Genomic DNA, 25,242 nt, shown 5'->3' with positions numbered 1-25,242 from the left:
GCCACCCAGAAGAATACATTTCCCAGTGACATATACAAGCTCCCTTGCAGCTAAGTATAGTCATGTGACAGAAAGGAAATTCAACAAGTAGAAATTGTCTCTGGGAAGAGGGTGAGTTTTTAAAGTTAAAATTACATGTATTTTCTAATTTTCTATAATGAATATATTACATCTATAATGAAAATGTACAAGAAAATATTAAATATTTCTTTAATTGGATTGAGGGTTTATGATATAAAAAATATTGTAGACATTGATACCCTTTTCAGATCCTAGTGAGTTTAAACACTTTTGAAAATGTGTTTATATATATATACATATATATACATATATACATATATACAAGTTTCATTAATTTTAGACATTTGCATGGAATGTTTACGAATTATTAGTAAATGTGGGGTGCCTAGGTGGCTCAGTTGGTTAAGAGACTGACTCAATTTCGGCTCAGGTCCTGATCTCAAGGTCCTGGGATTGAGCCCTGCATTGGGCTGTGCGCTCAGCTGGGAGTCTGCTTCTCTCTCTCTCCCTCTCCTTCTGCCCCTCCCCCCCCCCCCCGCTCAAGCACTCTCTAAAATAAATAAATCTTAAAAAAAAGAAAAATTAGTCAATGCATGTCAGCCTAATATTACAGATTTAAATCAGTTAAACCCTAATTCCTATTAATGTATAAACATTCATATAAACTGTTGATATAAAATGGTCATATGCCTGAAATCTAAAATGTCAGAGGTGACATTTCTGTGAAGTTTTCACTTGTATTATTTCCTTAGAAATAAAATGCCTATTTTCCCAAGAATACAGTTGGTATTTGCTTAATTAGAACTTCCCTAATGAACTGACCTACCTTTGGAGGGCAAGTCCTCTTCACTCACCCTCCCAGTCCCAACATCCTACCCCAAGAACAATGTGGGCTTTATAGGTCTTTGTTTCTTCAACTTATAGTAAAAAGGAGTGGTAGTTTCCTGGATGTGAGTGCCAATTAACCCACGCTAGCTGGGGGGCATGTCCTCTATACCAATTCTGGCTAGAGCAGAACGCAAGGACGGGGAAAAGGGTACTGAAAGGGGAATTTGGAGAGGAGTCAAAGATGAGAGAGAGAGAATACACACATATTCTACATAGGTGACAATTTTACTTATGACTATGGTGACCCTATTATTCAAACAAAAAAAAATATGGTCTGGCAAGTATGTTTATTCATTTGGATAATCCAATGTTGGAAATGCCCCCAAATATCAGGTATGTGTGGCCCTTTCCCAAGGTGAGCCCTCCAAGTAAGAATTACTTGGAGGAAAGAGCTGTATATATGGAAATTCTTAAGTTCTTTGGTAGGAAAACCTCCCAGGTTTTAAATTCGTTTAAAGCAGAGCTGGATTTTCTTTTTCCTTTCTCTGTGACTCAAAAAGAGTTTAGGTTTTATTGGGGAGCCAGTATGTTCACGCTGGGAGTTTCTGTTAATCCACTAAGACGCTTTGTGGCAATTCCATTAGGATTGAAACAAAATGTTTATCAAACTAGAAGTCCACTCCAATAGTTCTCCTGGTGTTTTATGGGGACAGTGAGCCTTTAGGCTTTTCAGAAGGTCAAACTAATTTTGTGCTTAGTGGTAGTGACAAGATTTGGAAAAACAAACAGCCCCACAGATCAAACATTTGTAGAGTATTAAGAGGATATTATTGCTTGGCACTTACTGGTCTCCCTAACTTCCAGGCTGAATGTGTAACTCTTGAAATCACTTCAAATCCATTTGAACCGATTATTTAGCTTATCTGCAGGATTCCAAATAGCCAATTTGAATACACTTTCCCCTTCTGTTTCTCCTTTCTTCTCTTTCCTTCCCTCTCCTATTCAAAAATGATGGAATCAACCACATAAAAACAAAGCCGTAACGTGAATGGCAGTTTCCAGGCTGGGATCTGGGGTCTCCTGATGACACTAAGCTCTGGCTTGCTTAGTAGCCCATCTCAGCTGAGCTAGCTGTGTGGAACAAAACATAATACACTTGCACTTGGATTTCAGTCAGCATAAAGACTAGAACTGCCTGAGGAACTCTTGTCAGTTTTCACTGTGTAAAAAAAGCGATGCTTCAATAAATGTCAGAGCAACTTTGGATAATGTTACCCAGCTTAGAGGTCAGAACTGTCCGTAAATAGCAGGCTGAAGGAATGTTTTCTGTTTTGCTCCATTTCTCCGAGAGTAAGGCTAGGGGCGGACTCCCCACAGGATCTGAAGAGGTGCCCTGATGGCATAAACATCACGGCATAGAGGAAAGGGAAGCAACATGGAACGGGAGAATCTCACTGCTGATGTTTACCAGCTTGGCAAATTATTTGGGAAGTTTCGGGTGCCACAGCTATCAGAATGGTACATCCTTCGCAGATGACACAGGGATTAAATGAGGATCATTTGTGAATTGATTAATACATTCTCTGGTGTGAGGGAGGCAGTGAAGAGTTTACCCTTCCCTTTTTTTCTGGCCTCCTGAAGGGTCAGATACATCCCCGCAGAAGTTAAACCTCAGAGGGACATGTGAGCTCTGGAGCCAGACGGTGGGGTTACAAACCACAGTTGGGCCACTTAGTAGCTGTGCAAACTTGGTTGAGTTATTTAACTTGGTACTTCGGTTTACCCATCTGTAAATGGGGTATTAGTAGTTCTTAGCTCATCGGGAAAATGAATTTGTAAACTGTCCCTGACAATTTTGCAGAACCTTCTGCTGGTTCTTGGTATTTTCTCTACCTCCAGATGCACTGTACTGTTCTTCTAGAGAGGCAATGAAACACATTTACGCTGTTCCGGCATGAGCCACTACAGACTGAGTGAGGCATGAATATCTCCTGGAGATGGCAGGACCCTGTGGAACCATCTAACCTCCCAGACAGAAGCCCGACTTCTATCTCTGATAGCTGATGGGTTCCAGTCCAACTCCATCTTATCTCTTGGACTATAAATGTCCTGCTGCTCAATGAAGGTGGCTTATCAAGGCTTTTAGGTGTATACAGCTATTCACAAGGCTAGAATCTACCGGGGTGTTGTTTTCAACACCAAAGGTCAACAAATTCCAGCCCTTGGGCCAAATCCAGCCCACCACCTGTTTTTGTAAATACAGTTTTATTGCCCATACCCATTTGTTTACACGTTGTCTATTGCTGCTTTCAGACTACAAATGCACACTGAAGTAATCCTAACATAGAACATATACCCACAGAGCCTAAGATATTTACTATCTGGCCCTTAACAGAAAAAGGTTACTGACTTCTGGTCTACACCATGGATAAAGCCTGATTCATGACTGCAAACTTAACTTTATGTTTGTGGATCCAACAAACATTAATATTGTGTCTCTGCTCACCTTTATTTTTTTTTTAAAGATTTTATTTATTTATTTATTTATTGGAGAGAGAGAGAGAGTGAGAGCATGAGCGGGGGATGGGGAGAGGGAGAAGCAGACAATGTTAGGGGATGTTTCCAAGACACCAAGGGCAAGCCTGTCTCCATGCCAGTGTGTGCGTGCGTGTGCGTGTGTGCGTGTGTGTGTGTGTGTGTGTGTGTGTGTAACTGGGGGAGTGCTCTGTGAAGCTAGGAGGTCCAACCCCGCAGAGACAGGCATGGAGAGACAGCAGAGCCTTGGAGAGGCCAGGCGCTGGAGAAGAGTCCTCACAGGCCATGTTGAGCTCAGCTCCCAGGAACGGCAGGTGCTTTGGGCTCAGGTAGTGGCTGGGGGCTGCTGCACCTGCTTTGCTGGGCTTTCAGGAGGGGCTGCTGTAGCCACAGGCACATCCCTCAGCTGGGTCCTGATACTCATCCAAGACCTTGAGATCATGACCTGAGCTGAAGGCAGATGCTTAACCTACTGAGCCACCCAGGCACCCCTCTGCTCACCTTTATTATTCCAATAATAAATACACAGCATTTGGCCTACAGAAGGTTCTCAACAAATGCTGATTACTTCTGAATCTTAGAGATTACAGGATGCCTTGGGCTGCATGTAACAGAAAATCAGACTCGAGTCGCTATAAATAACATGGAAATATATGCTTATAGAAGAAGCCCAGTGGTGTGGCAAGTTCCAGTATACCAGGATGTTGGCAACAATTCTCTGCCATTCTTTTGGCTCAGCTTCATCATTGTGCTGGCTTTCATCCTCAACAGCAACTGTGATAACATGTTTCACTGAACATGTCCTGTGGGAAAGAGAACTTTCCATAAATCTGGGCTATATGTTTGAGTGGGTCAGTTTTGATCTCATGTCTACCTCCAGACCAATGACAGTTGCTAGAGGACTATTAGTCAAGGGATGATTAATTATTTTTTAAAAATCCACTGCTGGAGCTGAGTAAAATCAAGATTTGGGTAGGGAGGAAGAAAAGAGAAATGTATGCTGTAAGGCGACCAGCAGAGTTCATTACTGAGACAAGCCCAAGAATAGGTGCCAAAGAGAACATTAAGTCCAGATACGTTTTCATCTCTTGTGGCCAAATGGAAACGACATCTTCTCAGTAAGAATAAAGTCCAAATGAACTGCTAAAATTATAAATTGAAGATTTCTTATATAGGCCAATACCACAAAGTAGACATTTGTTTTTAGGTGTAGAAGATCAAGCAGAGTAAGATTTTGTTAATGAGATGTTTTTTAGGAGTAGATACTATGAACCATGTCTTCTTTTATGTTAGGGCGAGCTCTTCCAAAGTTAGAAAAAATGATCAACAAAGATCTTTATTTTGTGCTTCCAAACTCTATTTTTCCCATTTGCATTCACTGTTGATAGCTCAATTTTATTAGCATCACTTCCTCCCTCTTTTTTCACTGCATTAAAGCCATCAGCAAAACGAAGTGATTTGTTCTTCACAGAGAACATTTAAAATACTCCTACTCTGTAATAGTTGAAACCTGGGTCTAGATATCTCCTACCATTTCTTCCTGTTTGGTCCGAAGGAAAACAAATACATTGGAGCCTCTTGGGTGAACCTAAGATGCTCTGTTAGTAGGTGGACACCTCTTCCCAGCCTACAGTTCATGCCTGGAGGTAAGTATCAGGCTTGCCATGTGTCCTTCTGGGTGCAGAGCACCTTCAGGAACACCCAGAGACCAGTCCCACTTTAACTAATGCCACACTTCCGGGGCTATGTGGACTGTAGAGCACAGCTGGGCATCAGGCCTAAAGCACTGATTCAACACAATTTTTACATTCTTCTATTTTTCTATTTTACGAATAACCTACTGAAACGAATAAACACACCACAAAGAAACAATAAATCCACTGCTTTCCAAAGTCCAATTTACTAACTTTCCGTATCGTTTACTTCTCTGTAATCATCATAATTCTTAAAACTTTTCTTGGTCTTCCATTTCCTTCTGAAACTCATTAGCAGAATCTGAAGGCAATTTTGTGGTTCATGGTAAACAGCTAAAACGCAGTTGACATGTAAGTGCCGATGTCAAATCTTTTTCACATTTCAAGGCCAAGCTCAAGCGTTAGCTCTTCTGTGAAACCATTCCTTCAATTTCTGTCTTATTCATAATTAATTCCACTTCCTCTAGACACTGACAAAATATCAACTTGTACTTCTATAACATGGTAAAAACAATTACTGCAACAGCAATTACGTTCCCTGTTTGGTCTGGCAAATCTCTTGGTCCGGCTTTCCAAAAGCTACCTCTGAGATGTGGATTTGTATGTAAGCGACTTACGGAGTACTCTCAGGAGGAACATAAATGGGAATAGGGGAGGCAGGAGAGAAAAGGGGAGAGGGGCTAAGTAAGGATGTGGTCTTTAGGTGAAGTCCAGCCTCAGCATGATTCCACGGGAAGCTATGAGGCAGAAGCTTCACTGCAGTCTGTCAGCCATTGGCTTGGGGCTGCCCAGTGGGGACAGAAACTCAAGTTTGCCTGGTACTTGTGGATCTCTAGTTCTACGGGCAACTCTAGCCACCCAAGGGTAGTCCTCTAAAGAAGGTAGTAGACACCACCCTTAGCAGTAAACATGTGGGAACTGGGAGATGAGCGCACAGACCACAAGGGACCCGAGCAGAGCTCAGTGGAGCGTGGCTAGCGTTCACTACAACACATACCAATGATAGGGCTGAGGATTATAGCCAGCAATTATTAAGTACTGACTGTATGCCAGCATTCTTCTAAGCTCTTGATAATATTAGCTTATTTAATCCCTACAACAACCTTTTGAAGTGCCTAATGTTATTATTTCTGTTTTGTCAAATGAGGGAACTAGATGTATTCATGGAAGCAACCTATCTAAAGTGACACAAGATTTCATGGTGTAACTGAGATGTGATTCAACAGCACATACTCTAAACACCACGCCACTCACTTTGGTATGGCTTCTCAATATACAAAGCTATTAAGAGTGGCAGAGCCTGAGTCATCTGACCTAGGCTCATATGTTGGTAGCTGAGAACAAAAGGAGACAACATATCTAATACAGTTGGTGCAGAAAAAAAAAAAACTCAATAAAATATTAGCCACTATTGCTATTAAAGAAGAGAAGAAGATATAGCAGCTTTAAAAAATCTATTTTCTATAAAGGTACCACTTAGATCTATCAAAGCCTTTCTTTTGCTTTCCTCAAACACATTTGAAGAGGTAGGAAAGCAGCAAATTTATTCTCAATAGTTCTGTTGTATATTATACATTTGGCTAAATTTTTTTTACAGAGAATAAGGAAAAAGGACAAGGGAAGAAACAGAAAAAGGAAAAGAGAGTATAACAGATTATTAGGAAAAGTTATTGGGAATGATAGAAGCAAATATTCTGAACAGATTCCTATTTATTGTACTTCTGCGTTTCTGAGGATGCGGCTATTAAATTGTGTTTTCCTGAATAGAGTGATTTTTAATTCCCCCGTGCATGTCATCAGTTACTAGCTAGTACCTCATCTCCCATAAACAGTATAACTTTTTGCAGCACATTAGAAAATTTAGTCACTTTTCATGACTGGAATACAAAACCCAAAAACATCATTTCTGATATCTTTAAAAATCATTAACTACCTTAACCTGAATTCCAGGCATAGAAAAACTGCAATAATTTTCATCAAAGCCTTTATTTCTTGAAGATTGGTTGAATACCTACGAATGATGGAAATAAAAATTCTGGGCTCTTAACTATGAATTAAGCATCAATGGAGAATATTTCAATGTATTTCCAATTCTAGGATCCTAGTTCCTTTAGGCACACTGAATATCTTTGCAACATATAAAGATAACCTTAAGACAGGTTTTCTCCTCAATAAAAAATAAAATAAACTTTTGTGGTCTTTCCAGAATTTTTCTTACGGTTGACTTCCGGTTTCACAGCATTGTGGTCAGAATGATCACAGTTTTGGGAGACACGTAAGACAAAAAAGCTACCTGCTGCACAGTAGGTAGTCGCTGAGAAGGGAACTCTGTTTATTTCTGCTCCTCCAGTCAGGGGAGAGATTAATAGCCAAATATATTTAACAAGCAGCACGGCACAAGCAGCAACCAATCCCAGTGGATGTGACAACCAATCAGAACAATGCTGGGACCATTCGGAAGAGGTGATGCAACCAATCAGAATGGATGCTAGCTGAAACACAGGTGAGGTCATGCCTGGGGATCCCGCTAGAGAGCAACCTCGCCCCCAACTGATGGGAAACTAAACTGTCCCCATATTATTCAACGTTACTCACACAGAAACTTATTTTTAAAAATTCAGGCCATTTCTGGGGTAAAAATGAGAATTTTTCACTCTCCAGATCCCCCCTTTTTTTTGGTTAGCAATATATTTTTATTATGTTATGTTAGTCCCCACACAGTACATCATTCGTTTTTGATGTAGTGTTCCATGATTCATTGTTTGTGTATAACACCCAGTGCTCCATGCAAAACGTGCCCTCCTTAATATCCATCCAGATCCCCTTCTGCTCTCAGCTATGGTGGGAAGGAATTCCCAAAAAGACTGACTTGAGAAAGGCATTATAAATAAATAATTGTGAACTTACATACCAGGCACGGCACATGTATTATCTTCCTTAATCCCTGCAACAATCCTATGAGGTGGGCACTTTTATTATCCTTGTTTTAGGGATGAGGAAACCGAGGCATGGAGAAACTGAGTCACTAGATCAAGGTCACAAAACTAATACATCTCAGAGCAGGTATTTAAAGTGGAAGGCGGTCCTTCTACTTCACTGCCACTTAGGATGTTATTAGCAAATGGGCATTCTCATCAGCATCATATTATCTGCTCGATTCCATCCTCCCATCTAGCTAATGATAAAATATCAAAGACGTGTTCTGATATTTGAGCTACTGCTGGGAACCCATGAAGTCACTGACCAACATTTGTCCCCAGCATGGTCGCAGTTGTCCAATTTCTGATCTAACTGGCTTCAAACAGACAACAGTCAGGAAAGGCAGAAAAATTTTAAAAAAATATTACCTTATTCTCTTGTCCTCCACTTTTTTCAAGTATTCATCTCTCTTTAAGACTCCCAGGATCATTTCCTTCTCATGATCTAACAAAAATGACAGATTGATAAACTCCGAGTTCTTAGACATGGTATTCCAGCAGCAGCTCTGGGTAGCAGTGGTTGAATCTTCCAGGTGAATCGATAGCCACAGTTCTTAAGGCCCTCCTGAACAGCCCAGAGTCACTCAGTTGTGTTTGACGGCAGAGTGGTTTTTATAAGGTCTCTGAAGAAGTGCCGATGGTAGTCAGGTATTCTTCCGGGCTACACAAAAAAGAGATACCACTGGGATTACATTCCAAGAAAGTCATTATTGTTCTAACAGAAAGATCACCAAAGCCTTTGCTGTGGTGTCCAGTCAGGGAGGCAGCTAAGTTTCACCGATGATGACGAACGCCAATCCTTCAGAACAGCACAGAGCAGGAATCAGATCTGGTGGGGCAGAATCCAGAAAACCCAGGGAAGATAGAGAAAGCAAAGGAGAGAAAAATTAGTTAGGAAAATTAATTAGGCCATTTCCTGAATAGCACACACATTGTCTAATGTTTGAAATAGTGACATACTTAACTCAAAAAAATTTGAATCGTAAACATGCAATTATTAAATAATTGTTGTGTATGTTTGTTGCCATGAAATATTATTTATATTTAGTTGATTCCAGATTCTCTGTGCAAATTCAGCTTTTTCCCTTAGTTTCCTTTACCAGCCAGGTCCTGTTACCACCCTTGCAGCTGACCCATGGGTAAATGGAGTCACCACTGCAGGACACTAAGTGCACAGCCTGGACTGTCCCTTAACTGGCTCCCTCCTATTCCTTCCCTTCCTCCCCACAACTAGGACCACTGCTGACAAAACAAATATGAATCAGTGCTACCTGGAATATTATTCATTGGAATGTTTCTCACAAACACAGCAATGAATGAAAAAAAAAAATCAAGTGACAGAAGACTTCATGCAGAATGACAGCATATATGTGAAGGAAAAAAATTTGTAACAACACTGTATCTAATTCAGGAATATATACATTTGTAGGATCAATACAAGGGATTTCAAGGGGAATTCAGAGATACAATCAAAGAGAACGCAGGAACTTCAACCATACTGGATAATGTTTTATTGTCAAGATGACTATATCTCAGGAGGTACATATTTGTGAATTATTCTAGGTATGTATTACATAAAATAGATGTTCCAAAACTTCCCCTTGTCAACATAAGAAGCTCACCGGGCCTTGTCCCTTACCCTCTTTTTTTTTAATTTTTTTTTAAGATTTTATTTATTCGAGACACAGAGATAGAGAGAGAGAGGGAGACAAAGCATGAGCAGGGAGAGGCAGAGGGAGAGGGAGAAGCAGGCTCCTCGCTGAGCCAGGAGCCCGATGTGGGGCTCGATCCCAGGACCCTGGGATCATGACCTGAACCGAAGGCAGACGCTTAACCATCTGAGCCACCCAGGCGCCCCCCTCACCCTAACTCTTGAGCACATTCTTCCATTGGCTTGGTACATAGATTCTCTCTGTACATCCCCATAAGAATGAAGACTCTAGGCCTGTGGCCTCTCCCCTGACACTGTCCCTCAGTTTCCCTCAGTGTCATCCCCTGACACTGTCCCTCAGACTCCCAGGTCTATGAATTACAGTCTATGTGCAAGTTACACTTGGTTTGCTTGGTTATAGCCAGGTTTCCAAGCATAACTAGATATCCAAAGGCTGCTTTGGGGCCTCCCAGTTGCCATAAGGCTAGGCTGACATCAAAATCTCAGGGAATCTGAAAGGACAGGATCTTGTCCAGAGCCTAGCTTTCCAAAGCCCCCAGGTGTTTGTTCTATACATTGTACACCAAACCATAATTTGGCTGAAATGACTCAGAAATGAGCTTCTTCTGATAGGTTAAGGGCTAGCCCCCTCTGAGAAACTGCCCTGGTCAGTACAGACTTTCCAGAAGGACTCCAGGCCTTTCCTCCATCTTCAAAATCCTAGAGACAGCAGAGATGAGAGAGTCCCAAAGTTGACATGAACAGGAAGCAACAAGGTTAGAGCAAAAGGGGGTCTTCAGAAAGGTTAATGGTTTGGTTTTCGCATCATTGTCAACTGTGGTCTCCTCAGATAAAGAACACAACCGGTTTTTCCACCCCTTTTGTGGTTCATCTAGTCTCACACTGAAATGGAAAAGCCACTTGGTAGTTCAATGGATGAATATGCTACCATTACAGACAGGTTCACTTAGAATGTATTTTATATTTGAAATGTCAGATTTAGAATGCCGTTATGTGAATATTCTGTAGAATTGTAATTAGAAGTTATTCAAGGGCTTGGGAGCCACAAAAATATTTGAGTTGAAGCTTATGGCTGTCCTTGCCTTGGATCGTAAATGCCAATCTGCCCTGTAAAGCTCCAAGGCTCTGCCCGGTGAGGAGAATAAAAGGAGGGAGCACAGTACCACCACAGGGCAGCATTGGAAAGTGACAGAGAAGATGGGAAATCATGCAAAGGTATAAAGGAAAGGAAACCGCCCTGGGAGAGTTTCATTAACAAAATTAGCCCTAAATAGATTTTTGCTCATCTGTACCAGGACTGAAGAGAACGGATTTATAAATGAGTGGCCAAGGAGATCAGAAGGAGCCAAAACTTTATCAAGAAAATGAGGGGGTTTCCTCCAGGAGGCAGGACTGGACTGTGATTATAATTTAATAGGAGGCAATCTAACTGATGACAGTCCTTCTGGAGAAAGATGGGGTGAGGAAGAGGAGACAGTGAGGCTGGGCATAGACAAAGGAGATCTAAGGAGCTAGATGCCAATGATGCCCATCCAGGCTCTGACCAGAAGGAAAACACTTGGGCCTCAAAATGAAAGTAACCCATTTATTCCCTGTTGCGCATGTTCCATGTTGAGGGATGGGGCCTCAGTCTGGCAAATTTCATGATATTAATGATGCAAATCATACAACCATTTCCTCTTGTTCGAATTTCACTTCCGCCTGGACACTTCTGATTGTAAGTTGGCTTACCATAGAGCCCTGGTCCTGCCAATGGAACGCTCTGTGTTTGGTTGCGTTTGAACCTATGTCTAATCTGTTCTCTGTACACCAACCAAAGGAAATTTCTGAGCCTTTGGAGGACCAGCATCTGGGTTGGGATGAATTCACCTAAATCTGTACAATTGTTTAATGCCTCTTTTCAGCTAGTTCACACCCCCTCCTGGGGAATCCCTTGCCCCCTACACACTTTCATCAGCTAAGAAAAAATGAGTAAAAATAATCACCAGTGCCTTTTATCACCAGAGTCAATTCTCATTTTCTTTTTTTTAGTTAAAAGTGCCTGGTAAAACGTTAGTCCGATTAAAAGAAATCCATTTTTATTTTATTTTTCAATACTTTCACTTAAACAGATATCTTTCCTTAAACATTTCAGATGTGAATTTTTCCCTCTCTGGCCAGCAGCCTTGCCAAACTGAGCTAAACTATTTAAAAAGATGACAGAATAGTTTCTAAGTCATTCTTCTGCCCTTCAGCAAAGATAGCTTTGGACAGATCATTAACTGCTGAGCACTAGAAAAGATGCAACAATAAAAAATTCTCAGGGTGCCTGGGTGGCTCAGTTGGTTAAGCATCTGACTCTTGATTTTGCCTCAGGTCATGACCTCAGGATCGTGGGATCAGGCCCTGCATTGGGCTCTGTGCTCAGTGCAGAGTCTGCTTGAGATCCTCTCCCTGTCCCTCTACCCCTCCCTCTCCCCCCACTCTCTCTAAAAAAAAAAAAATCTTTAAAAAATTCTCACAGCATCACCAAAAGGCATTTAAAAAAAAAAAAAAAAAAACAGGGGCGCCTGGGTGGCTCAGTCGTTAAAGCGTCTGCCTTCGGCTCAGGTCATGATCCCAGGGTCCTGGGATCGAGCCCCACGTCTGGCTCCCTGCTCAGCGGGAAGCCTGCTTCTCCTTCTCCCACTCCCCCTGCTTGTGCTCCCTCTCTCGCTGTGTCTCTCTCTGTCAAATAAATAAAAAAAAAAATTAAAAATAAAAAAAAATTAAAAAAAAAATAAAAAAAACAAAAACGCATATGTTTTGAGTAACACACACTTAAAAATAATACAGGTTGTTTCCATAGTTTGGCTATTGTGGACATTGCTGCTATAAACATCGGGGTGCACGTACCCCTTCAGATCCCTACTTTTGTATCTTTGGGGTAAATACCCAGGAGTGCAATTGCTGGATCGTATGGTAGCTCTATTTTCAACTTTTTGAGGAACCTCCATACTGTTTTCCAGAGTGGCTGCACCAGCTTGCATTCCCACCAACAGTGTAGGAGGGTTCCCCTTTCTCCGCATCCCCGCCAACATCTGTCATTTCCTGACTTGTTAATTTTAGCCATTCTGACTGGTGTGAGGTGGTATCTCATTGAGGTTTTGGATTTCCCTGATGCCGAGCGATACTGAGCACTTTTTCATGTGTCTGTTGGCCATTTGGATGTCTTCTTTGGAAAAATGTCTGTTCATGTCTTCTGCCCATTTCTTGATTGGATTCTTTGTTCTTTGGGTGTTGAGTTTGATAAGTTCTTTATAGATTTTGGATACTAGCCCTTTATCTGATATGTCATTTGCAAATATCTTCTCCCATTCTTTCGGTTGTCTTTTGGTTTTGTTGACTGTTTCCTTTGCTTTGCAAAAGCCAGATGAATGGATAAAGAAGATGTGGTATATATATATATATATATATATATATATATACACACACACACACACACACACACACACACACACACACACACAATGGAATATTATGCAGCCATCAAAAGGAATGAGATCTTGCCATTTGCAATGACGTGGATGGAACTGGAGGGTATTATGCTGAGTGAAATAAGTCAAACAGAGAAAGACATGTATCATATGACCTCACTGATATGAGGAATTCTTAATCTCAGGAAACAAACTGAGGGTTGCTGGAGTGGGGGGTGGGGTGGGAGGGATGGGGTGACTGGGTGATAGACACTGGGGAGGGTATGTGCTCTGGTAAGTGCTGTGAATTGTGCAAGACTGTTGAATCTCAGATCTGTACCTCTGAAAAAAATAATGCAATACATGTTAAGGAAAAAAAAAAAAGAAGATAGCAGGAGGGGAAGAATGAAGGGGGGGAAATCGGAGGGGTAGACGAACCATGAGAGATGATGGACTCTGAAAAACAAACTGAGGGTTCTAGAGGGGAGGGGGGTGGGAGGATGGGTTAGCCTGGTGATGGGTATTGAGGAGGGCACGTTCTGCATGGAGCACTGGGTGTTATGCACAAACAATGAATCATGGAACACTACATCTAAAACTAATGATGTAATGTATGGGGATTAACATAACAATAAAAAAATTAAAAAAAATAATAATACAGGTTGATATTTTAGTCAAAGGAAAGAGCTGAACATATCTTATTAAGGAGTACTTGAAATGTAGCTTTCAAAGTGAACTATTTCTGGAAGTGTTCTTAGGATGAAATTAATAAAAATAAAATCAACTTCCTGTTTGTCACTGTGTGACAACACAACAGTGAGGTAGATTTCTGGCACACTCAGAGATGCTCAGGATACACATGTAACAGCATACACAAAATGCACTTGGGAGTGCCTTTCAAATAGATGAGCAGGCAAGAATCCACATGTCTGTCAAACAGTGAGACCGACCATAGAGATAAAGATACTGTGGGGAGTGAAATAAATAGTTCTTTTTTTTTTTTAATTTTATTATGTTATGTTAGTCACCATACAATACATCATTGGTTTTTGATGTGGTGATCCACGATCCATTGTTTTCATATAACACCCAGTGCTCCATGCAGTACGTGCCCTCCTTAATACCCATCACCGGGCTAACCCATCCCCCCTTCCCCCTCCCCTCTAAAACGCTGTTTGTTTCTCAGAGTCCATAGTCTTACAAAAGACTCCAGGGCAGGTGGTATGGAATCACAGGCATTTATTTCCAGTAGCGCAATTTCTTCCTACATGGACAACTGTGTGGCACATTCAATGGCAGGGTAGTAGTTGAATTTTTTTTTAAAGATTTTATCATTTATTTGAGAGAGAGAGTGAGCGAGCGAGAGAACATGAGCGGGGTGGGGCAGTGGGCAGAGGGAGAAGCAGACTCCCTGCGGAGCGGGGAGCCCGATGCGGGACTCAATCCCAGGATGCTGGGATCATGACCTGAGCAGAGGGCAGATGCTTAACCCACTGAGCCACCCAGGTGCCCCTGAAATTTTTTTAAATTTCACAATGGTATTGATTCTCTGAACATTAATTGGGAGACCAATTAACAATATTAGCAGCTTTATAGCAATGCTCCAAGAGCGGAATGTTCCACAGTAATAGCTAACACTTATATAACTCAACTAACCCTTATAACTCCTTCACAAAATAAGTTATAATACCCCCATTTTATAGATGAGAAAGCTGAGGCCCAGAGAAGTTAATTAACATGCCCGGGTGGTAAGTAACTCAGCGCAGTTTGGTTTCAGGGACCCTGCTTCTAATCATTACATGTGACTGCCTCTCAGTGCCTTCATGGACCAACAGCATCCCACAGGATGTCATGAGATACTCTATGGAATTTTTAAAAAGTCTTTTAGTCCAACAAAATTTCATATATGTCCAGTTAAATTAAATATTTTTTCTCCTACAGAACTTCTCAGAGTCTCTGATATTCTATTGTTAACTGTGAAGTTTCACAGAATTCTCAGTTTGGAAAAAAGATATCTAACATTATTCCGTTCTTATCTTGGCATCTTGTATTTTGGTATTTCTAAAGCGAAAACATTTTCCTACTTCTTTTAGAGGACTACATCTATCTTTAAAAAACTGGTTATATGGGGCACCTGGATGGTTCAGTCAGTTAAGAATGTGACTCTTGATTTCAGCTCAGATCGTGATCTAAGGGTCGTGAGATGGAGCCCCATGTTGGGCCCCGCACTCAGTGCCAAATCTGCTTGGGATTCTTTCCCTCTTCCTCTTCCTCTCCCTCCCACTCTGCCCCTTCCCTGGCTCCCCGCCCCCTCTCTCTCAAATAAATAAATAAATAACATCTTTGAAAAAACTGGTTAGGAAAAAATCTTTGTAAATTGAAAAGAGAAAGATTTGAAAGAAAAATCAGAAGATATACTTAAATCTCATTTGGTAATCCCCCTAAATGCTTTTTAACTACTAAGACCTATAAAATTCTATATTGTCCTCCAAAAGTATCATAGAATAGATCATATATAAATTTAAAATAACTGTACAAAGGAAACCACTGCAAATAAAATTAAAATAACCAAGTGATGGCTCCATATAAAGCAGGAAAAGGATTAATATCTAGAAAATATAAAGAGATAAATACAAGAAAATAAACCAATAAAATAAGGGGTAAATAACAGGCGTCCCACAGTATTAGCAATTCACAAACAAATTATAGAAACATGAGAAGATGCTCACTTAGCTCACTAGTTATATAAATGCAAATTGCAAGGAGAAAACATTTTAGCTTTCCCATTCGATTATAAAAATGAAAATATAAAAATCTGTACCATCCAGTTTTTAATGAGGGTGTACAGAAATAGGTAAGCTCATGTCCCACTGGCAGAAGGAGAAATAAGTTCAATCCCTAGTTGAGATAATTTTCTGTGGGTCTTTTCCATATCTACCATGTCTTGTGAGCAGAGCCACTAGCTGGCCTTCTGTTCTGGACAATTCTTTCAAGGCTGTTTGTTTAGTGACCAGCCTTGAAAGACACTGTGTCTGTATGTGGAGTAAGGAAGAGATTTGCTTATGATTTGTTGAACAAAGCAAAAGTCTCTCTCCAGGGCAGAGGGCAGATTACCTGGCAGCTTATTATAAAACAATGGGGTTCCCTAAGTTCAGGGTTCCCCAGCAAGTCCACTACATGGACTACGTTCACACGGGCACTTGAGGGCAAGGGCAACCAACACCAACGTGAAGCTCCTGAGACTTTCTGTGCTCTGAGTAATAAAGTCCATTGCACCTGACCCAGGAGTAGCAGGTCCTTAACCAACATCCGTAAAACCATGACAGGCCCATACTCATTAGCCTGAAAGGAAGGTAAAATCTCAGAGCCTTTATGGTTCTTGTCACCCTTTTTAGAGGATGAGTTGAATCTTTCAAAATTGGTCAAAGGGTATGAGGTTTCAGTTATGCTAGATGAGTAATTCCCAGAGATCCACGGAGCATAGTGCCTCTAGTTAAGAACACTGTGTTATATACTTAAAAAATTGCTAAGTGCCCTTACCATCCATCCATCCATCCATCCATTCATTCATATGTATGTACATACACAGGATGGGAGGAAACTTTCAGAAGTGATGAGTATGTTTATGGCACTGATTGTGTTGATAATTGCATGGGTGTATGCTTATCTCTAAACTCATTAAGTTGTATACATTAAATACGTACAGCTTTTTGTACGTCAATCATACCTCAGTGAAATTTTAAAAATTAAGATGAGCATTTTTGACCACTTTTAAGAATCCATCTTAAGAAAAATTAAAACTTGTGTGTATATGTGAGGATAATGTGTAGATATTCACGGTAGCATAATTACCCAGAGTGAAAATTTTGAAATTGCCTCACATTATTGCAATACCATGGTTCCATATTAAAATGAGGTATTTAAAAATATGTACCAACATGGGGATATCTAAACTACACTGCTGGTTGAAAATAGGGATATATTTATGCTTTCAAATGTGTGTCTAATGCAATGCCATCAATATATGCATATTTATAATACACACAAATGTATAGGAAAGGGTATAGAATAATACATACTGATCTGCTAATCATGTTGCCCACAGGAATGGAAACTTAGGGTGTTACAGAAGAAATGAAATTTATTTCCATATTTTGTATTATTTTTAAACATTTCATTTATTTGAGAGAGCATGCGGGTGAGCACAAGTGTGGGGGAGGGGCAGAGGGCCAGGCAAACTCCCAGTTGAGCTCGGAGCCTGGTGCTTATGACCTGAGCTGATGACCTGAGCTGAAATCAGATGCTTAACTGACTGAGCCACCCAGGCACCCTCCATATTGTTTATTATTTTAGACACATTAATGTAATCTTATATTCTTTATATCTTTTTATTATTTTTTATTTTTATTTTTTAAAGATTTTATTTATTTGACAGAGAGAGACACAGCGAGAGAGGGAACACAAGCAGAGGGAGTGGGAGAGGGAGAAGCAGGCTTCCCGCAGAGCAGGGAGCCCGATGTGGGGCTCGATCCCAGGACCCTGGGATCCTGACCTGAGCTGAAGGCAGATGCTTAACGACTGAGCCACCCAGGCGCCCCATTCTTTATATCTTTAAAAAATTTCAAGAAGCAATAAGGTGTGTTAACTGAGTGGGATTGGAAGGAAAAGAGAGAAGCCAAAAATAATTTTAAGAATTTGATCTTAGAAGAATACAAGTGACATTGCCAACAATAGGGAAGTTGGGTAGCTGTGCTGGTTTTGATGGGCAATAATAAATTTTGGTTTCAGACATATTGTGAATTAGGTGATACCACTCGGGCTCTTCCATATCAGTTTCCTGCTTCCATTTTGCTCTCCTACTTCAGATTTCCTCCAAAACACAAATTTGATCATTGTTACTCCCATGCTTAGAATCCTTCAATGTTTTCCCTTTGTTCCTAAAAGTTCAAATTGTTTAATGTGGTTTAAAAAACCCTTTATGATCTGCCTCTACCCTACCCCTCTCTCGTGTATCTACCCTCTAACCACATTCAACACTTCATTCTTCTAAAGAAGCCATGGTTTCTTCACCTCCAGATCTTCCTACCTACAAGACTCTCTGCCAGGAACACCCTTTCCTCTCTTCACCTGCTAACTCCTAAGTATCCACAGGCATCTGCTTAAATGCCTGACTCCTAGTCTACCTGGGGTATCTGTGATATGCTGAATAATAACCCCCAAGATGCTCATGTACTAGTCATCAGAACCTTTGCAGAGGTGGCTAAGTTAAGGATCTTGAGAAGGGAAGATTATCCTGGATCATCCAGATGGGCCCAGCGTAATCACAAGGATCCTTGGGAGGGGGAGGTAGTAGAGCTAAAGTCAGGAAAAGAGGTGTGATGATAGCAGTAGAGGTTGGAGTAATGGTCTTTGAAGATGGAGGAAGGGGCCATGAGCTAAGAAATGAGGCAGCCCCTAGAAGCTGGAAAAGGCAAGGAAATGGATTCTTCACTGGAGCCTCCAGAAGGAAGTCCTGCCAACACCATGATTTTAGCCTTAAGACTCATTTTGGACTTCTAATGAATGAGATAAAAAATAAAACATTTAAGAATCAATGCCTGAAATAAAAATCTCATCTCAGGAGAGAACACTGAATCAGCCTGAGGTGATGCTCTATGTCAAAATGGAATGGGAAAACGAAACTAAACTCTGGGCAGATGCTTCAGATGGAGAAATTGGACAATGTTCCAGTTCAGTGGGAACGACTGCAGTGCTAGTGGGTTTAGAGTGGAATTTACCACTGAAACCACTGTACATGACATTATGGTGGCCTCCTTACCATGGATGCCATCTTCTTAAACTGTGGTAGGTTCTATTTAATCAGACAGTTAACCCTTTTCCAAAAATTCTATGTTACAGAATGTCATAAAAAATTCCCATCTTTACAAGAGATGTATGCAAAATGAACAGAAAAATGTTTCACTTAATTAAAAAAAAAAAACATTGTCAGGGAGAACGTAAGGACAAGAGAAATAGGAAGAAGAGCAATGATTGGAATTTCCTTGGAAACCTGCTATGTAAGTGGAGCTTATTAGCTCCAAATACAACAGAAGCATTCATTCCTTCATGTTTCAGTTATCTGTTACTCAGTAACAAACCACCCCAACTTTTAGTGACTTAAAACAAAAATTTATCACTATCTTTTATAGTTTCATGGGTTGACTGGGCTTAACTGGGAGGCACTCATTTTGGAGTTTCTTTTTTTAAAAGATTTTATTTATTTATTTGACAGAGAGAGACAGCGAGAGAGGGAACACAAGCAGGGGGAGTGGGAGAGGGAGAAGTAGGCTTCCCGCAGAGCAGGGAGCCCGATGCGGGGCTCGATCCCAGGACCCTGGGATCATGACCTGAGCCGAAGACAGACGCTTAACGACTGAGCCACCCAGGCGCCCCCATTTTGGAGTTTCTTATGAGACTGCTGTCAGGTAGCAGCTGGGACTGAAGTCATCTGAAGGCTGGACTAGGTGGGATGGTACGGATAACACACTCACATGTCTGGCACTTGATGTCAGCTGCTGGCTGGGACCATAGCTGGAGCTGTTGACCACAACACCTATATGTGATTCCTCCTTCATGGTGGTCTCAGGGTAGTTAGACTTTTTACATGGCAGCTGACTTCCCCCAGACCAAGCATTCTAAAGGCCCAAGCAGAAGCTGCAAGACATCTTAAGGCTTCCCTTTGGAAGTCCCAGAACATTACTTCTACCACGTTTTATTTGTCAAGCAAATTGCTAAAGTCATCCCAGATTAAAGGAGGTGAATTAGATTCCAGTGGAATGGGAGCAAGGAAGAATTTGTAGCCCTCTCAAATTTACCATATGTCACTTCCTAATATGTAAGATTGTGGTTACCAGGCGGTTTGCACATCAAGAGTCACGCATTCTTTGAGCTCTTTGATAGGAACAGAGAAATTGCATATGCCCCATGATTCCCTATTTACTGTACTGGATCAGTGAAAGTAGAGGCACTTTTAGCTACGTAAAGAGAAGCAAACAGGGTTTGAAATGCTCAGCGGTTAAGAGATAAGCATGCAAGAGTTATTATTATTTTACACACACAGACACACAAATCAGTGACATGGTAGCACGTGGGCAGATGTGGAAATTATTTGAGACTCTCCTATAAACAGTATCAAGGGTACTGACGGGTATCCAGAGAAAACGGATGCCATGGGTTCCAGGGACACATGAAAGGGTAATAGAGCAAGAAAATATAATGTTCTCCATGCAGAACCTAGCAAGTAAAACAAAAGTCTCCTCAAAGGGTTTCTGCAAGACTTGTGGATGCTCCATTATTTGCAGTAGAGATTCATAAAGCTCTCTGAAGGATACCTTAGACAGCCAGTAAGAAATACAGACTCTACCTTAAAAAAGTATACGTATGTTTTAACAGACAAAGAGAGGTAATTTCAGGGGTTCATAAACTATGGTTACCCAAAAGTTTATACTCCACAGGTAAGCACTGCTAATACAAAGCCCTTGGAATCAAATGCAAGCTCAGTGTACCATCTCAGAGTTGGTGTTAGAGAGAGTGTGAAGCTTCAGAAACAAATGGAATTAAAATTCTACTCCCTGAGAGAATAACTTGGACAGGTCACTCTAAGCTTCCACATTTCACTTTATTCATCTGTAAAATGGGAATATTAATGTCCACTGCCTTGGTTTGTTGTGAATATTCAAATGAATTAATGTATATAAAGTATATATAAAATGTATATAAATGTATTAAAATGTATATAAAATGTGAAATGTACATAAAGCACAATAGCACCTAACAGATGGTCAAAACATTTGAGACCCTTCCATTCATTCTGCTTTTTCGCTGAAGTTAAGCAGTATGTCATTAAGAGAGATCAGTCAAAACATTACTCCTTTCCTTTTGATTCACAAAATACCCACAGGTCTCTCTCTAGCTTCCCAGACTTTCTGCTAAGAATTTGCAAACTTCTTAGAAATTCCTTAGAAAGTCCACAGTTTTTATTAATAAGATTCTTAACAATATTAAGATTCTCATATATGATGACATGCTGGAAGGCTCTTAATATGAAATGAAAAAAATCAGGATATAAAACTACTTACACAGTACGGTTCCAATTTCAAAGGAAATACATACACACCAAAGTATTACAGAAGAAAGGATGGAAGGAAATAAGTCAAACTATTACATCTATCTCTGAGGAGTTACATTATGGCTGTATTTTAGTTTCTTTATAGTTGTCTTTAGCTCCATGTTTCTACAATGAACACATATTATATATAATATCACTGAAAAATGCAGCAAATGTCATTGCTGTCAAAAATATATTCTACCAATATCAGCTCAGCTTCATATGCCATGATATACAATGCATATATCCATGGATTATCATGCTTGGCTGTTGAACAGAAAAATATTTCACTAGTAGAGTCATATAGGTTAATAAATCTATTGAGGTTAATAAATCTATTTTTTAAAGTTACGTTTAATTCATTAAGGTATGTTCAGGCTGGAAAACAATAAAACCAAAGGACAGATAGAATGGGTTACAGAATATATAAATGTTCATGCAATAAACATGTGTCAGAAACTGTGCTGGATCTAGTGGATACACAGAGAAAGAAAGCATGGGCTCTGTCCCAAGGAGCTTGTCTATTTTCTAGTGGAGACAGACATAAACATCTAAAGAACAATTTTATAAATGCCAACTTGGCTTTGAGAACACAAAGCAAAGAACAATTAGGAAGAGGAGAGTGGCCATTTGAGGATGGGAAGACAGTAAATAGGAAAAGTCACAAGAACACATGACTAGTCCAGGGAATAGTGAATAATCCCCGGGCTGGGGGAGAGGTGAGAGAAAGGAGGGTGCCAGCCAGGGAGGAATGTGGTATCCAAATAAAGCATCTGGATTTTATGGAGTGTTTTTTAAACTGTGTCTCTGGGAATGGTTTCTTAGGAAACACAGCAAGGCAAGTTGAGTGGCCAAGGCTGTGGCGCCGACCCTTGCTTCAAACAGAGGAGCTCTGCTTTTATCTGGTCTATAAGTTGGAATTCCTGGCCTGGTTTTATTTGAAGAAAGAGTTCCATGACCTTAACAAGTCTGAAAACTGCTCCCATGCCATCAAGCTGTTGGATACTTTTAAGCCAAGAAATAGTACCGTCAGCTTTCTATTTTAGATTTGGGGTTTGAAAGACATCAGCACTCGGTGATTATATGAAAGAGAGGACGGAGGCTCTGTGGACAATGTGGAGGCTCCTGCAGGGATGCGAGGGAGAGATTAGGAACTAAAGCTGTGGTAGTGGGAAAGGACCTAAGGGTCATTTTTCAGATATTTGGGAATGATCTCAATAAGATCCAGCTACCAACTAGATGTGGGTGATAAAGAGAGAGAGTGTGACTCCGAGGTTTCTGGCACGGGAACTGTAATGGGTCTTAAATTTTAGTGTACCTAAGAATCACCCACAGGGCTTGTTCAAAAACAGATTCCTGAGGGTCCATCTCCGGAGATTCTGATTCAATAGGACTGGAGTAAAGCCTAGGAATGCTGATGGTAATACTATTGACAGAGATAGAGAATACAAGACAAAAACGGTTGAGAGAAAAAAATTGAAATTTGCACATGTTGAGGTCCAAGTGCTTATGAGGCAAACATCAACAAATCTGTCCAGAAAGGCATCTGGAATATGGAACTGGAGTTTATCAGAGAAGTCTACACTAGAAGCATTTAATTGGGAATCACTGGTGCCTACGTGGTGGCTAGAGTTATGCAAGGGAGAACAAAAGAGGTCCAGGGATAGGAGCATAAGGAACAATGATTAAAGAAGGGACAAAGGAATGAATGAGCTGATGGAAGACTGAGAAAGGATAATCAACACAGTAGGGGAGGCAGTTGAGTCTAATGAATTGGGAGTCAAGTATATCACTTAGAGTCTATGTAGGCCACCATTAAGTTTTTAATTAACCAATCAAGTAAACTGTTACAAACACCTCCAGCTACATGAAGTACTACATTAAACCCAGAATCTTTGGAAAATGTACCCTCTCAATAAATTCAGCCCAATCCAGTGTTATATCACATATTCCTTGCCCTAATATCCTAGGTTCTAATAATATAAATTAGTAAGTCTTGCAATTATTTTAGTGTATAATCCAATTCCTTCAAGGTCATACTTTGTAATTGTCCCCCTGGAACATGCTAAAAATCTGACCAATAATTATGGACCTTGTAGTAACAAGGATTATTTGGGATGGGTGTTGAGAATAGACAACCTCTTGCATGATTGATTGATAGATAGATAGATAGCCAGCCAGCCTGAAAATGAGTCATCAGTTAAGAGATTTGAAGTTAATGGGAGCCTGGGTGGCTCAGTTGGTTAAGCGACTGCCTTCGGCTCAGGTCATGATCCTGGAGTCCCTGGATCGAGTCCCACATTGGGCTCCCTGCTCAGCGGGGAGTCTACTTCTCCCTCTGACCCTCTTCCCTCTCATGCTCTCTATCTCTCATTCTCTCTCTCTCAAATAATGAATAAAATCTTAAAAAAAAAAAAAAAAAAGATTTGAAGTTACTGATCAAGACCAAAGGAAAGAATAGTTCAAAATGGACATCTGAGAGGAAGTTCTACAATAGAGATTATAGTGCAGGAGACCACTTGAAGCCTGGAGAATTTTGAAGAGTCATGCATGTTCTAGCAGATCCTTTTCACAGGAGTCAAAGTGAGCTAAGCAGAAATGTCTTCATACAGGTAAAATGCACAGTCAGACAGCTCTTGCAAGTTCAGAACCCTGAACAAACACTCTGAAGTGTTAAAGAGCTTGAAGACTGGTATAAGAAGATGCAATATTCTACCTATAAATTCAGCTAACTGGCATCCAACCCCAATTAACCAAACTCTCTGGAGGATTGCAAATTACTCCTAGGGAATCTTGCTTCCAAAGTCTTGTTGACATGACCTAGCTGAGAAGACACTAGGTCATTTGTGGAAAGCTATTCATGTTACTCAGGCAAGTAGCTTGCAACCCCAGGAAGACCTGTTTTTAAACTAAACCAGCAGTTGACTCTCACCTGCCCAGACCTCTCTTCTAGAGGAGGAATTATCCATAAATACAGCCAGCTTGCTGCCCCTCATACTTAGTATTTTTTTCAGTCTGATTAGCAATGCCATGTCTGCCAAATGCAGCAAAGAGCTACGGAGGGTAAGATGAACAACAATTATGCTCCTCAAAGGCGATCTTACACCATGGTCTACTCTAGGGGTTGACACAATTTTTCTATTAAGGGCCAGCCAGTGAATATGTTAGGCTTTTTGGTTCAAGAGACAAAATCATGACTGTTTTGTAGATACTTATATAACAAGAGAGAAAACTAATGCCCCCAAATATTTTATTGACAAAATTCAAAAAATAATAAAAAATGAATTTTTGGGGGGGGTTGTGGGTTTTTGTTTATTGATTGGTTGGTTGTTTGGTAACCCAGATCCACTAATGAGAAGAATGGGATTTTAGGGCCGATAACATTTCACTTATCTAATGTTGGTATTCCTATAATCAAAATTATAGTAGGTCTGACTGCGTCCCAGACCTACTAAATTTGAACCTGAATTTTAACAAGAGCCCCAGTGATTTGCAAGCACCCTAAAGTTTGAGAACACACCAGTCTAGAGTTTCTTAATACTATCTGAGCTGCATCTCTATTACTTTAGAGAAGGTAAGGAAAGCTATGGATCCTAGAAAAGGTTCACAAACCATTCAAAGTCCATTCAAGAACTCCTATAGGGTCTGTGGCCCTGAAGTTAAGACCTCAGCAACTCTGCTGTCAGGACCACCTCAGGATGATTATGTTCTAAAATTAGATTGTGGAGATGGTGTTCAACCTATGAATAAACTAAAAAAAAAAACCATTGAATTGCACGCTCAAAATAGGCAGATTGTAAGGTATGTGCATTACATCTTAGTAAAGCTGTTTATTTAAAAAATCAAATTAAAGAATTTGAGTTTGGTGGTGAAGCATTGTATTTTTATTTTATTTTAGAGATTTATTTATTTATTTGAGGGGGGGATGGGCAGA

The 25,242-nt window shown here is 40.5% G+C and overlaps 1 protein-coding gene across 3 annotated transcripts in view; it reads right to left on the bottom strand.

Annotated features, from left to right (window-relative positions):
• The window catches only part of SYTL5 (synaptotagmin like 5), a 243,601-nt gene that overhangs the window by 103,506 nt on the left and 114,853 nt on the right, over nucleotides 1-25,242 (bottom strand). For all 3 annotated transcript variants that reach the window (XM_032426709.1, XM_032426711.1, XM_032426710.1), the window contains one exon: nucleotides 8,426-8,717. In XM_032426709.1, the coding sequence (XP_032282600.1) occupies nucleotides 8,426-8,544 (119 nt within the window). In that variant the 5' untranslated portion in view covers nucleotides 8,545-8,717. The remainder of the gene's footprint in view (nucleotides 1-8,425; nucleotides 8,718-25,242) is intronic.

This window comes from Phoca vitulina, unplaced genomic scaffold (genome assembly GCF_004348235.1).
Source record: "Phoca vitulina isolate PV1807 unplaced genomic scaffold, GSC_HSeal_1.0 scaffold35, whole genome shotgun sequence".
Lineage (NCBI taxonomy): Eukaryota > Metazoa > Chordata > Mammalia > Carnivora > Phocidae > Phoca > Phoca vitulina.
The sequence above is the reverse complement of the archived record's forward strand: the minus strand, read 5'-3'. Positions and strand labels throughout refer to the sequence as shown.